The sequence below is a fragment of the Capsicum annuum genome, chromosome 1 (genome assembly GCF_002878395.1).
Source record: "Capsicum annuum cultivar UCD-10X-F1 chromosome 1, UCD10Xv1.1, whole genome shotgun sequence".
NCBI lineage: Eukaryota > Viridiplantae > Streptophyta > Magnoliopsida > Solanales > Solanaceae > Capsicum > Capsicum annuum.
The window spans coordinates 21,992,522-22,007,888 of NC_061111.1; the positions used below are offsets into that span (position 1 = coordinate 21,992,522).

Below are 15,367 nucleotides of genomic sequence, written 5' to 3' on the forward strand. Positions count from 1 at the left end.
TAATAATATTTGTTAGGGATAATTTTCTTTTTAGTTTTGATGTGATTTCAGGAGCCTGCCCAAAGCACAGGGCGAATAAATGGAAAACTAAGCAACAAGGTAAAGAAATTGAAAGTTAAACAGATTGAAAAAATAGCAAGTCAGGATCCTTCCTGCAGAACAGGGTGAAGAAGTTGAAAGCATGACAACAAGTTGATGAAATAGCAAGTAAGGAACCCGCCTGGAGAACAGGGTGAAAAAATTGAAAGGCAAGCAACAAAGAAATAGCAAGTCAGGAGCCCGCCTGAAGAATAGGGTGATGAAACTCAAGTCAAGAGTCCAAAAGAAGTTGTATAGATAGGATTTTTATAATTTCATTTATGCTTCAACTTGTAATTTTCATTTTTAATGTAATGACAGAGTCGTGGACCGGAACCTCAATGGAACCTCACTCGACTCTCCAACTCGGTATAGTCATTTCTTTCCAATCCTTTGAAATACCCATGGCTTGATTCTCTCATAACTTGGGTAGGTAGGATGTCTTAAGTCAAGACCCGGTTGTCCTTCTTCTTTCTGTTTCTTTCTTTGAATAATGGTCGGGTCAAAATTTGGTCTCGCTGTCCACTTCTTTGTCTGAAAACACTTCGTGTTTACATTCAAAGGGGGAATGATGCAGACACCTAATTTTGTCCCTCCCGAAGTCTAATTTTATTCATTTTTAGTTTACCTTACCATGTGTCCAACCCCATGTTATTATATCCCACAAAAATACAAAAATAAACAAAAACAATACCTCTAACTAATTTATCTTATCCTAACAACCTATCCAATCAAAAGCTTCCACCTCCCTACCCACTCACATTTTTATCCTCACAATAACAAATTAAAAGAAAGGGGACCACGGGTACACCTAACAAAAAGGACCCATTTTATCACCATCTTCTTCTCCATATATTTGGATATACACGCACAAACCCACATCATCATCTCCATATTTCTCTTCTACACAATAACACACATCACTCATATATAAGAATTACAGAATAAACACTTCACTGGGAAGCTCTATTAGATAGATATATACCCGTCTCATCATTCCTGATCGAAAACATTACAAACACATACACCTCCCAGCTTCGACATACACACCTTTGAGAAAAAATAAAGATCAGAGAGAGACGGTGAATAATCGAGAGCTGATCGGAGAACAGGGGAGATATAGAGAAATTGAGAGGGGTTGTGATCGAAAAAGGAAAAGAAACAAAATTTGGATTGAAAGAGATCGGGAGAGAGGGATAGAGATCGAACGAGAGACGATTCAGGGTAGAGGAGAGCATCGCCGCCACTGTTAAGCTTACTGGAGCTCCAGCGACGCTATAACAGTGACCTGAGAATGCTGGGAAACCACTGAATCCGACCTCCATATCCATTCCGACGACCATCCACCGAAAAGCGACCAACAACAGTAACAGAGTGCGCTAATTAGGTGTGATTGGTAGGGCTTTGTGATCTTTGCTTTGGGTTGCGGGTTTGCTTTTGCGAATTTTTGTTTGGGTCAAATTTTTGGGATTCTTGCAGTTGATTTAGTACAGAGTTGGTGAGTCCTTTGTTGAGGTTCGATTCGAGGTTCTTTGGCATGGTTTCTGTCCTTTCGTTGAAGTATTATTGAATTTTGAAACCTTCGAATCGAGGTCTAATTCTCTTTCTTTTCTTCTTTATTTTGTTATTTGTCGTGTTCTATGCTTTGAATTGAATCTGGTGTGTTGGTTGATCCGTGGTGATGTGAATTATTGTTTGTTTTGATTTGGTGTTTGATTTCCTTGATTATGGATTAATTATAAGGTGTGTGATGAAATAATATCTCATGAAGGATTAAAATTGATTATTTGGGGAATGGGAATCGAAAATTGATAAAAGTGAATATTATAGTATTTTGATACATTGTTGATGTTGAACGTGATATGTCATCGAGCGGGTAGGTAAGCACTAGGCTCGGGTAGGCAAAATTTAGAATTGGTGGATTGTTGGAATGCTTGAAATATGTGTTGGAATTTTTTTGTTTTATCACTTTTGAATCAATTGTATAATTTGGCGGGGAAATGCCGCGAAGTATCTGTGTATATTTTTTCACCGGGGAATGCCCCGAGATATCATGTACCCAGAGGACGTTCGTGATGAAGGCCCGAGGCGTCGGGTAAAGCATTAGTCTAGAATTAATTTAGAGTATGATTTATTTTTACGCATTTTTTTTTAATTTTTGGATTGTATAATTGGACTGGACACTAAATTTTGGATTGTGTTATCTTGTTTGCTTGATTGATTGTTTTGCATGTTTTGTGTGATTTATACATTCGTGGTGTTAAATTAGCCGATATTGCTCCACCAAGCGATTGTGGTCAAACCACGGGATCGAGGGGTGCCTAACACCTTTCCCTCGGTCAACAGAATTCCTTAACCGGAATCTCTGTTCGCAAACCAGTTTAAAGAGTCAAATGGTTTTGAAAAGGATTTTCCAATGGTGACTTGGCACACCGGATTATGCCAAGTGGAGAATCTGAATAAAAAATGTAAATAGTCCTTTTCGAAACAAATTTTCATCTTTGTTACTTTAATAATAAAAACCCTTTCGAAACTTAAAACTAATCTTTTGGAGTACTGAAAAGGGATGTGACAAATATGAATCTCTATTATACTGTTATTAAATGTATCACATATATTCTAAATGTATCTCTCACAACTTTTGCACTAACTCACACTCTTTAAATATGAATCAGAAATTTCAAACTTCAACTTATATGTCAAGTATGCTAAATGTATCATATATATTGAATATCCAATTCTGGAAAAAATATCCATAGAAATACAACCAAATGTATCACAAAGATTTCAGATGTACCATATAGTAATCCTCATCTCTCAGCTCTTCAAAAGGAAATTCCTCTACCTCTAAGGCACTATCTTGGGCTAAATCATCTAGATGTTTCCACATTCTCTATGTAGGATTATACTCTGGCAATCTCTTCCAGCCCTGTTTTTGTAGTGATCGTTCGTTCCATCTGAGTTGGAACTGGAAAGGTAATGAATTTGCGATCCACTGGAGCAGAAATTTCATATGATCAATTTTAACACAGAATTAAGTATCATGTTCAAATAAAAGAACTCAAAGCAAGTCGGCTTAATAAGTAACAGAAAACTTAATAGCTGAAAAGGATGACAGTTTAGAAATGTCCGTCTTCACAAACAGAAGAACTCGTCTGTCTCTTCACATGCACACAATCTCGATAGTTAAGCATTTCAAATAGTCGATACGAAGATTTTTCATGAATCACAATACCGTTAACTCGATAGTTGCGTAGTTAATCTCTGAAATTTAAACACTGAAAATTGCAAAATCACAGATATGATCGTCATTGAAATAATCAGAAAATTGAAGATGGAAGAAGGAAGAAATTTTGTTGTTTTTGAAATTTGAAAGTTGGAGACGGAAGAAGGAAGAAACTGAATTTGACTCAATGGTTTGGTTGAAATTTGAAAGTTGATTGGGGATATTGCTGTTTTTGTGAATCTCATTAATTCAGTGTGTAACTGATTCTGCGTGATTTGCTCCACAGAATAAAAGAGAATCTGTTACTTCCTTAAATAAATAACAATTTTCTTTTAAATGTATCACAACTTATATGTATCACAGTATAACAGATGTATCATAAATATAAAAATCCAGGATATGATGTAATTAAACATAATTATGAGAAAAAGTGTTAGAGCCCATAAAAAATTCGAGATTTATGTAAGTTACCCATTTTTTTTTTTTTTTGTTGTTGTTGTTTATGGACTACTATTGGAGTTTGTAAATGGTTTCGTTATTTTGGGCTTTTGATTTTGGGCTGGTTAAGGTTGGCTAGCGGCCCAACTACCGTTAGGAGGAACAAATTTTGAAAAATAGACACTTTTTACATCGTTGGCCTATCATTTAAAACAAATCAATGTTTAGCTACTCGAAGATTCAATTTGTTTGTCATATATTTTTTTTTTTTTTTAGTACATTTCAAAAGAAAATGTCTTTTTCTCTTTTTGCATCTCACTAATTCTAACCTTACATATGACATCACAAAATTAAAGAAGATTTCGCTATATTCTACATATCTTTAATTTTCTTTATTTTCTTAAAATAAAGAGACTATTAGTTTTGTATGTGTGGATGAAAAATTTAATTAAATTTAACAGATCAATCAAATATGTCACATTTTTTAAAAATATATTTTCTTATTTTTCATGCTTGGTTGGATAAAAATTTTAAAAAAATATTTTCTCTAAGAAAATAAGTTCCGTAAAAATGAGGAAAATGACTTTTTTAACGAAAGTATGAAAAACAAGTTCTACACGTGACATTCTACATTTACTGTAGCCTCCTACAAGTGAAATTAAGCCCATTTAACACCCCTAACTCTCACGCTTTTGACCATCCCAACCCCGCCATCTCCGAGGTTCCACACCCTGTCCATCGTACCTTTTATAGTTTTTGCTATTATATATAAATGCTCTTGAGATAAGATTTTTTTTTTCTTACTTTGTTGAAAAACTTAAAATAAATTCACCCAAGATCACATTTAAATCATTAGATAAAGATACGAAACTAGAAGAATAGTACAATACTAACCTTGTTCCATTTGTAAACAACTTGATTTGTTGAAGATGAATCTTTTCTTTTATAATTAATTCTATGATCTTATAAACCTTAATACACGTTCTGTATTCTTTTCTATGATAGGATAGAGAAAGAAAAGTTGCATACAAACTTAGGGATCATGATATTTATATTCGGACTCTTCTAAAAGGCAATCCTTCAAATATGCGTTTTAGAAGAGGTACTTTTTCAACTAAGTTTCTATCACACTTATGAAAAGGTCCATGAATTTTAACTTATTCAAAATAAATTCATACTAATAGATATTTACATTTTAGGCTCAAATACTTCAATACTTTATTAGATCATAAAATGAACTTTTGAAAGATAGTATATCTATATATAATACATTAATATGTGAGTCTTCTAAATATAAACTACTAAAATACTTATCAAACACTAAAACAAAAAAATATTTTCTTCAAAAACACCCTGAGTTGCGGTTTGAGATTTTATTAGTAACTCTATGCACTATTGTATTGTAAATATGTATTTAAGTGTTTCAAGTAATATTTAAATTTTACTAAATACGAAAAGTATTCTTTTAACGGTAGGCTGGCCTAATTCAGTTGACGACCCATGTAGAGTTGAGTTGGACTGATCATGATCATATTGACAACTCAAACAAAGTACAATAATGTCATAAATTAATATTTATTGGAAAAATTTACTTGCAAATTACCTTATAATAAGTGATTTAAATAACTTTTAGTATATATTTTTACAAAATTTTGAAGCAAGTCCAAGTTATTATACCGGTAATAGAAGTAGAGATTATCAAGAACAGGGAATTAAGTCAAGTTGGGAGTGAACCAACCGTTAATTCTAACGCGGAAATAAACCTCAACACTTGAATCCCAATCTATAAAAGAGTTTCATTCATTGATACTCTGCTTATTTTGAAGTAATCATATTGCTTACTTTCTCTGTTTACGCCATGGAAGACGCTGATAATGTTGTCGTTGATCACTTTCCAGCTGTCTCTATCTCCGGCATCTTCTGAAGAAACTGTTGTTGTTGATGCAGAACCAATTAGCTCCATCTGATACTTGAGTTAGAACAGATGGCTACGAAGTAGTGCAAATAATTTATTGAAATGCTCCCTTCGTTCACGCTTACTTGTCGCATTCATAACACGCTAAGGGTAAATAATTGTCTAATCTTGTTATATTAAAAGTGACAGCTAAAAATGAGACATTATTTTGAAATAATGGGCAAGTACAGTGAATAGAGGGAGCAGTGTTTAGTAAAACCAGCAAGACTCGGACTTCATATCATGCGCAAAATTTGCAATTTTAAAAAGAATTGTTATATACACCGTTAATATAAAGCACTCTTAGATGCTAATATCCTATGATAGAATATTGGTTGAGCAAAAACATTATCCAAACATCTAAATGTAGATGCAACAGTATCACCAAAATTAAGCAAAAATCTCGCAATCAGAAGACTGCTGGCATCACCAAAGCAACAACAAATTTACCCACGCACCAAGACTCTTATCGCAAATAAAACACTACAAAGTAAGACACTCTCAGCAATAAAATTTCTTCATCCAGCAACTTTCCTCGAAAAGCTTCTCCCCGGAAGAAACTCTTTAGACCGTCCATGGAACAAGTCGTGTTGCCCGTGCCATCCTCCTGCCTTCATTGGCTTAACTACTGGCTGCTTTATAGGTCCTCTGCCAGAACCTATGCTCATGTTACCCAGCTTCTCAGCTGCATCAGAAACGGCAAAACTCTTCACTCCAGAACCAACCACTGCCAAGCCTTTAAAAAAAAAAAAAAAAGTACCTAGGTTTATTAGGGGTAGAACAATTAAGTACACCAAAGAAATTCATCACAAGGCGAGGGTCGTCTGGCCAAGAGAACTTGTGAAAAAGAAGTAGGATCACTCACTTGGAACATTCCTTCCAGGAGGTCGATATTTTGGTGGTTGGTTAGCAGAGCCTTGCAAGGATTTATCGTTCCTCGTTGGATCCTGAACAATTGTTTGCAAAAATTAGATTCAGGTAGAATACCACGATGTCTTGCCATAACATTTGTCTTGCCTGTCAGATAGGAACAATAAGAACAGGTTGTTTCCAAGGATACAATACCTGATAACTCATATCCAGCTTCCTTTGTACACCTGTTACACAAGTTTCAGTGAGAAATAATTGAATAAAGAATCAGATTAAAGAAGGTAAAGACGCCAGTGCGTGGAGACGAAAAGATCACTGGTTCTTTCACAGTCACATTCAGGAAAGGAAAACATTGAACAGTTTGTTCAGAGAATGCTAGCCCTCTGATTTAGCAGGATCACAGTATAGTCCTTTAAATTCTTATACACTCACCTGCGTTAAACGGCAGCTGTGACTTTACAGTAGAGAAGTTGCCGCTAGGTTTGGGGTTGTGCAACAACCCAGACGACCACTTGTTCTTCGGCTCCACTACACCCCTCATGACAGCTACAATTAAAAAAGATCCTTCTAAGTTTATCATAGAAACAAAAAACCCAAGTTTCTTTCAAGTCTTCTAAGTTTATCATAGAAACAAAAAACCCAAGTTTCTTTCAAGTAAATATAGAATACAGTACAAACCAGAAGGAGGAGTCTTAGCAACAGCAGCCTTGGTGCGTAGTGATGGAGGTACGTAAAAGCAGCTCTGCCATGTCACAAAAGATATCATCTAATCTCATAGAGAAACAGAAACTTAAGTACATTATAGGTTAAAAGGGGGAAGGACATTGTCACCTGAAAGAAAGGATGCTGAAGAGCATCGACTGCTGTCGGCCTCTTACAAGGATCCCAAGAACAAAGTGCCTGTAGAAAGCAACAGAAACAGATGAGATGATAAGCTATCAGATGGTCCGTTCTCTTTGAAAAGTATATTTAGAAACTTTGCATATATGACATGTTGCGAACAACTAACAATAGTGATACAAGTGTTTTAAGCCACTTCTTACCCTGATAAGACTAATAGCATTTCCACTGGCAGATGGAACTAGCAAGGCGAGATCTGCACCAGCAATCTGCCAGATAAAACCAGGGAAGGAGTCAACCCACATTCAAAAGAAAACACTTAGCTAGCTAATATTGTTTTTTTCCATGAGGGAACTAAAAGGGCCTCCTTTTCAATAGTTGAAATGCTGAGAACTGAATTTAAAGGTAAAAGAAAAAAAGGAAGCGGGTGTGGGTGGGTGGGAGGGCAGGGGCAACAGGGATAAAACATATCTTCATTTTTTTAAAAATCAACCTGTCGACATGCAAAAGGGCAAAATGACACATATCTTCATATCAAGGAAGAGTCATGTTACCTGTGGAAATTGGTAGTTAATATCACTAGCAAGTGCAAGTCCCTGAGCCCAGTCCCTCTTGGTTGGGGTCCCTATAACACTGCATATTTTGTAGATCTCATCTGCCTCACTGCACCCAGAAAAAATAAGAGCATACAGACAACTGTCATCAGAAAGTTAAGGGGTTGCAAATGACACTCCACAATCCAGCATCCCTCCCTCCCTCTTCTATTTAAATTTCTATGCATATCGCAAAGAAATAGATATTATAACCACAGAAGCATACCTTGAACCTGGAAACAGAGGACGAAGACTAAACAACTCGGCCATTATAGCACCCATTGCCCACATATCTGCAGTATTGAAAGATGATCAAAATACATCCAAATAGAATCTCTGAAACAGACATTCTGTATCTTATACTTACCGACCGCAGGACCATATATGTGTGACTGTAGAAGAATTTCAGGAGCACGATACCTGCAGTGCCACATAGTAGATATCAGGAAAGAACAGTTTAGACCAACAAACATGTAGGGAAGGAATACTAACCAACGTGTTGATACATATTCTGTATATGGAGGCTGAGAGTTGATCTCCCGAGCAAGACCAAAATCAGCAACTTTAATTATATCTTTTGAAACCAACAGGTTCTCTGCACAACCATCAGGATCATATGTTAAAATGGGAAAGATCACAATGGAATGAATTATGAAGTCATAGTCATGAACATAAAAGACATAATCAACTGCTGTAACATGCAGATTGTCATGACTGCATGCATCCTGAATGCATCTTTAGTTTTGCCTAGCTCAGTGCACCCAATGTAAAAGGCAGTAGACATTTCAAAAGGAGTACTTTTTAATAGTCGACATTTCAAAAGGATAACAAAATGACAACTGGAAGTACGAGCGGGAATAAGTAAGGAATTTGACTTAAACTGTTGGAGGGAAAGAACAAAACTAAAAAAATTAATAAATAAAAGGAAGGGAGCAAGGATACTGTATCATCATAAATATATATATGTCTCCAAGACAAAGGATTCTCCAAGGAAAACAAAAGAGATTATACTACACATCATTCACTAAGATAGCTTCCGTTATGTCAACTCTTCATCATCATCCACAGTTCACAGAATAAAATGAAGAAAGGTCAAAACACCTGGCTTAAGGTCGCGATGAAAATATCCTTGCCGATGCATGTAAGCAAGAGCCTGAAATACTTGGAAGCACCAATTTCTTACTTCAGTTTCTGAAAAAAGCTTTGATCTGTCCTTCATAAGCTGGTACAAATTGCACTCCTACAAAAGCTCAATCAATTAAACTGACTGATTGCAAATACACATAAAAGAGGAAAACCATAACATACCATGTATTCAAACACGAAGTACAAAATGTCATTCTCCCTAATCACTTCCTTGAGCTTCACAATATTCGGATGGTTCAATTTTCTTAGAGACTGCAAGAGAATTCATGGTTACTAAATTCTCAGCAAAGGAGAAACCAAATATGACCAAAAGGAAGGAAATCACCAAACCTTGACTTCTCTCAAGTTTATGCATTCTTCCCATGAATAGTAGTTCTTCTTCATCTTTTTAATCGCAACCTGTGTTAGACAAATGAATATAATTTAAAAAACTTCCAAAACACAGTAACATCAGTAGGTTTTAGTTGGTCCTTGCACATCTGCACCTACCACTTCACCAGTCTGTTTATTAAGTGCACGCCAAACATTTCCAAACGTACCGTTACCAACTTCATTAATTATCCGGTACCTGCAAAGTTAAGCAGGGTTAGATAAGCATACAGAAAAATAACCCCAAAAACAATAAGGGAAATGAGACCAGCACCTTTCCATCATAGCAGCTTCAATAGCACGTAGGGCTCTTATTTAATGGAGTAGAGGGACGACAAGCACATAAACAAAGTGGAGTTGTTCTGTCTCAGGATGACTGGAAAAGAAAACAATATACTAAAAGGAACTATGGCTGATTCAGCAAAATCCCCTTAATTTGCTTCTGCTAAAATGATGAGGGCAGAATCGGCAATGATTGGGAGGATGGGCCTCACAGCCTTATTTGTAAGATATATAGCATAAGAAAATCCAAAACTATAACAGAGGAGAGAAAGCAAGCAAAGGCAAGTGCTGCACTGCATCCTGATGCCACTTCAAAGCTAACTAAGACTCAAACTGCTCAATTCAACAGGTTGAATTATATTCCAAGTCATGGAACCTTCTTTCTGAAAAACACTAGCTCCTTGCCTCCAATAAACTTTAGTCTGATACCAAGTCTTCAGTCAACCGAATTGTGAAGAAGAGGTCTCTAGAAACTACCAAACCCGAAGCAAGGGTATAAGAAGATAACTAATTCTCAATGATGTACAGAAACATCATACATACATCTGCAGAATTTAATCCTGTAGTGAATATACAGCGGAAAAAAAGTAAGGCTATTAGAAAATATGAGCGCTATAACATAGTAAAATACAACCCACAGCAATACCTCGGGGGATGGTTTCTGAAGGGTCCTGAATGGCTGTATTATTGGTGATGCGCTAGAAATAAAAAACTTGCACGACGTAGTTAACAGTACAGTCACAATTGACATCATAAGAAGGTGTGCTGCTCACTAGTGGAACTGCAGCAAACATCCAACACCTAGCTTATGTAGAAATCGCATATGGCCTCCTGTACTGATCACTCAAGAGGAGTTGTTCACTATGTGCTGTTGATAAAGGAAACAAAGAAATCTCCACGGGTGAGGCACCGCCAATCAAGGACTTCTTGAAATGAGAAAGCTTGATACTCGAAGTGATCTGAGAAAAAGCAGACTTGCTCCATGTCCTAAACAATACTATTCTGTTGGAATTGAAGTCTATTGGACCCTGAAAATCACAACCAGGACAAAAAGGTTGAGTATGTCAAGGCATAATACAACATAAAAGGAGAAAATCCGTAGAAGCCAACTAAGAAATAAGGCTTTAAAAAGACTACAGCACAGCAACATTTTGACAAGTTCAGTAATGCAAATATGTTATAGCACGAAAGCACGCTAATCAAGGATCCAGTCAACATCCTTGCCTGGACAAGCACAACAAAGACCAGCTCATAAATGGTTGTTCAAGACTTCAAGTTATCATTAGGACAGTAGCAGGTAATAATAACCATTCCCAATGTCACAACAAACCTGCTTCACATTCATCGCTCAAAGCACATCAAAGGAACAACCACTAAGGCACATACAATCCTTTCATTACATAGTGGAACAAGATAATGGGTAGAAAGGCAACTTAGACTTTACTTACAATTACAATACTACTCATTTAAACAACTCAAAAGTCCAAAGAACTTCAGTGTATCCTTAGTTAGACACACAAACACACACACACACACACACACACACACACCAAAAAAACAAGATACAGCAGTGGAAGAACAATCAAGATTCCTCAAAATAGAGTATTAGTTTTTCCCAAGCCTCAACAGAACCATTAACTTCAACAAGATACAGTTAGGCTCAAAAAGCCAAAACTTAACTTCACCCTAAAGCCTAGGTCGCCATAATGATTCCCACAAGCTCATCACAAATAGCCACACAAAAATTCCAATTATACAGCCTAAACCAATCTCCCACCTCGAATAACAAAATTACCATGAATAACCAAAACCTTATTAGTTATTACAAATAGAATTAGCACTTGTTCCAATAAATAAAAGATTCCCAAACAGCATACACACAACAACAACAACATGCCTAGTTTAATTCCACAAGTAAGGCCTGGGAAGGGTAAAGGGTACACGGACCTTACCCCTACCTCGCAAAGATAGAGAGGCTGTTTCCGATAGACTTTCAGCTTAAATAAAGCCACAACATAAATCCAACAATTGTTTTCCAACTCATACCCCCAAAAGAACAATATGACAAGATTCAAATCCCAAGCAATAAGGAATCAAACTTTATGCTCAGATTCAAACCCCAAAACAACAAAGAATCAAACTTTAGGCTCAAAATCAAACCCAAATCAAAAGAGAATCAAACTTTACATCCTAAATATTCATATCTAAAGCATAAACAACATAGAAAATACCTTTTTAATCAGATCTAATCAAAAACTCAATTACCCCACCTTAACATATCAAGAAAATCCACACCCAGATACCAAAATCACATAAAAACAAGAAAGAAAGGGAAAATATTATACCTGGAATTGAAACGGCATAACCAAGAAAAAGCCACAAAAAGAGAGGAAAAGGAAATTTAATAGCTCATATATACCAAACCCTATTAAAAAAGTAATATATTAATTATTATTATTCTGACTTTTCCCCTAACATAAAAGCAGCAGCAGCCCACCCTATACGTATAACATTGTGTATATAATATCTCTTGGCTGCTGTGCTATAATAATGATGAAGGTATCATCATGATAATTATGGTGATAATGATAATTATGATGTGAAATTTTGGCTTTATTTGTGAGGGAAAAAAAAGCAAAAATTCCTATTGCATAATTATTATTTAGTATTTTTTTCCATATATATATTCACCTTCCTTAATTTAATTTCCATGTTTTTGTTGTTTTTCTGTGAAAAAGAAAGGGTAGGATAAAAGTTAAAAGAATGATTCCTTTATGGGTATTGGGTATTGGGTGTGGTCAAGTCGGCTTAGGTAGTGATTTGGTGCCACGCAATACTCACGTGGTTCGTTAGGATTTTCTCATTGTTCAACAACTATAAAATATCTTCTTCTTTTTTTTTCTACTATTAAAATAAAAATTAGTTCTCGAAGATTGTATATAAGATTTTTCTCGCCACAGAATAACAAGGTATTTTTTAAAAAATTTTATAGAGCACTTACAATTTTGTGGTCGTGAATTCAAGTCATCAAGAGAATAAGAAGAGTGAGAATTGTTAGAAAGCGTATTGGGTGAAAGCTATCAATTAAAGTAAGAGTCGAGGGTTGTTTGAATTGACTTGTTTTAAGTACTTTTAATTTAAAATTATTTTTAAATAACTATTTATAAGCTAAAACATAAAATAAATAAAACATAATAAGTTAGAATTTCAATTCTAACTTATATGATTTTTGACTAATAAACCAAAAATTATAAGTCTATCCAAAATCAAAGTTACTACTAGTGAAATAGTTTGGGTACCTTGCAAAAGCATATCAGAATCGTATTGTTTATATTATAGACAATCAATATAAACACATAGTTCACATAAAGAATGTGCTTGAGCAGACAATCGAACTCTCTTAATAGAAAAATAAAATTTTAGGCTAGGTGGATCCTTATTTATAGAAATACTCTCCCAGTGCAAAGAGAAAATAAAAATGCACATATTTTTTTACTTGAACAAGGAAAAAATGGTGACTTCTCCTTTCTCATAGAAAATAGTATTTCAAATTCTAGTTTAATTTGGCCACTATAGGATCACAAAATTAATTATTGAGGCTCTCTATTATGAAAATAATACTAGTTTAAATTATTCTTATCATAATAAATTACAAATCACTCCACTAAAAATTCGTAATTACGTTCCTCTATTTTTATTTTGAAAATTTTCATTAATAACTTATATAATTTTCATGTTAAGATTATGATACAAAACAATAAATCAAATTACTGACGAATTTAATATAATGATCAACTTATTTTGTAGCAATGCTTAACTTATTTCATATGTCGGATTCATAAATCCATTGGCCACATTTATACGTGAAGACTTATAAGCTTCTCATCAGAGATATATCATCAAACTCTATACCGAGACATAAACTTCATCAACTAACTTATTATTTTACCAATATATGTTATTATCATTCAATCAAGGGAAAAGGGTCAAATATGCCCCTAAATTTTGCGAAAAGGTTCAAATATTCCCTCCGTTACAAGTTTGATCCATTTATGCCCTTATTGTTAAAGTTTAGGAGCATATATACCCCTTTGGAAGTTAAATGTCGTGTTGGAAATTAAAAAACTACTCTTCTGTTTTTCTTTTTAAATTTTAGTTGCCACATAAGAAAAATAATTGTCACATCATAAAAAAAAATCCACCTAACTCTTCTACAATCTAAACCCGACCCATCTATTTGAATCAGCCCATGATCCGACTCAAATCCACACCCCTTTTAACACTACAATTCTAAAAACTGATCAATTTTGTACGACTAAATTTTCAACTCTTCGTCAAAAAATCTAGTAAATTCTAAGTAAAAAGCTACCATGAGGAACGGAGCTTTGAGGAAACTCTCTATTCCTTCCTTCTTACTGCATCTCTCATGAACTTGCTCTGTCATTAACGTGCTCAGGTTTAGTTTGTTCCATCTCGTTCAGCTCACACGTTATGGTTACCGTGATAGAGAAAGAAATCCAACCTATTGAAGATTATGTGGAGGAGGTGTAACATTATTTTGTCAGAAAACTAATGTAAACTTTCATATTTGTCGTTCTCCTTTCTTTGAGGAAAACTTTACTCATATCCTATTAAAAAAAAACTATTCCTTGATAGCATTCAGAATGTACACTTGCATAGTTAGAGATACTGTGAAGTTTTAGCTTAGCAGTTCAGTACTATATCAACCATATTTAGTTAATGGTATATCACATGAAAATCAAGCATGGGCGAGTGTATTTTATAGCTATTTTTGTTTAAATTTGAATTGAAAGAGCATTTTAGAGATCAGATAATGTTATGTGATAGCAGTGCACCCAATGACACCACCAAAAAGAGCATTTAACAAAGTCTCTATCCCCTGCTAAGAGTTAAGGTTCAGAGGTAAATAAGGTTGATATAGATAGATACATATCCAAAACTCCAATATATTAACAGGAAATTTACTTGCATATGAGTTGACAACCATGTCTAATACAATAAAGCAACTTTACTAAGTTCACAAATGACAACAAACTTTGAATTATTTAAGTAAATTTTAACTTAGTATTTGGTTATACAACAATAACATACACAGTATAATCCCACAAGTGGATACTGAGGAAGATAGGATGTATGCAGATCTTACCCCTATCTCTGTGGGGTAGAGAGGTTGTTTCTAGTAGACCCTCGATTCGAAATAGATGGTTTTAAAGCAGAATTGCAAGAATAATATGACAGCAAAAATAGCAAGATTATAAATGAAGCAACAAGTAAGACAGATGAAGCATTAAGTTAATATTGAGTGGAATAGAATAAAAGTAAAGTAAAGAATGAATGGTAAACTAAGAATGAGAATTTACTTACCTCAAAAGCCTCACACATGCAATAAATTCTTTACTGTTTTGGCAACCAACAATAGTAGTCCCTTTTCCGTTGAAAACTCTCAAAACATAAATCATAGTATTAAAAATTTTATCTAAGAAGAAAATAAATTATACTACCTTACTTGAAATGGATCTGTTCTACAGACTCATACACTGTTCTAAAAGA

General features: G+C 34.8%; 1 protein-coding gene across 5 annotated transcripts; it reads right to left on the reverse strand.

Annotated features, from left to right (window-relative positions):
- Positions 1–5,937: 5,937 nt before the first annotated feature.
- LOC107869990 (cyclin-dependent kinase F-4) lies at positions 5,938–12,569 on the reverse strand. Of its 5 annotated transcripts, none has more exons than XM_016716396.2 (18): positions 12,142–12,569; positions 10,443–10,824; positions 9,789–10,356; positions 9,635–9,713; positions 9,476–9,544; positions 9,308–9,397; positions 9,101–9,239; positions 8,492–8,594; positions 8,367–8,419; positions 8,226–8,292; positions 7,961–8,069; positions 7,610–7,675; positions 7,398–7,466; positions 7,245–7,308; positions 6,999–7,112; positions 6,762–6,793; positions 6,562–6,643; positions 5,938–6,432 (listed from the first exon to the last, which is right to left on the reverse strand). In XM_016716396.2, the coding sequence occupies exons 3-18, from the start codon at positions 9,797–9,799 to the stop codon at positions 6,215–6,217; spliced, it is 1,365 nt and encodes a 454-aa protein (XP_016571882.1). In that variant the 5' UTR covers positions 9,800–10,356; positions 10,443–10,824; positions 12,142–12,569; the 3' UTR covers positions 5,938–6,214. The 5 variants fall into 5 exon arrangements, with proteins under 5 accessions (XP_016571882.1, XP_047251159.1, XP_047251165.1 ...); XM_047395203.1 differs by having other exon boundaries at positions 9,789–10,341; positions 12,142–12,556; XM_047395209.1 differs by having other exon boundaries at positions 12,273–12,448.
- Between the last annotated feature and the right edge of the window lie 2,798 nt (positions 12,570–15,367).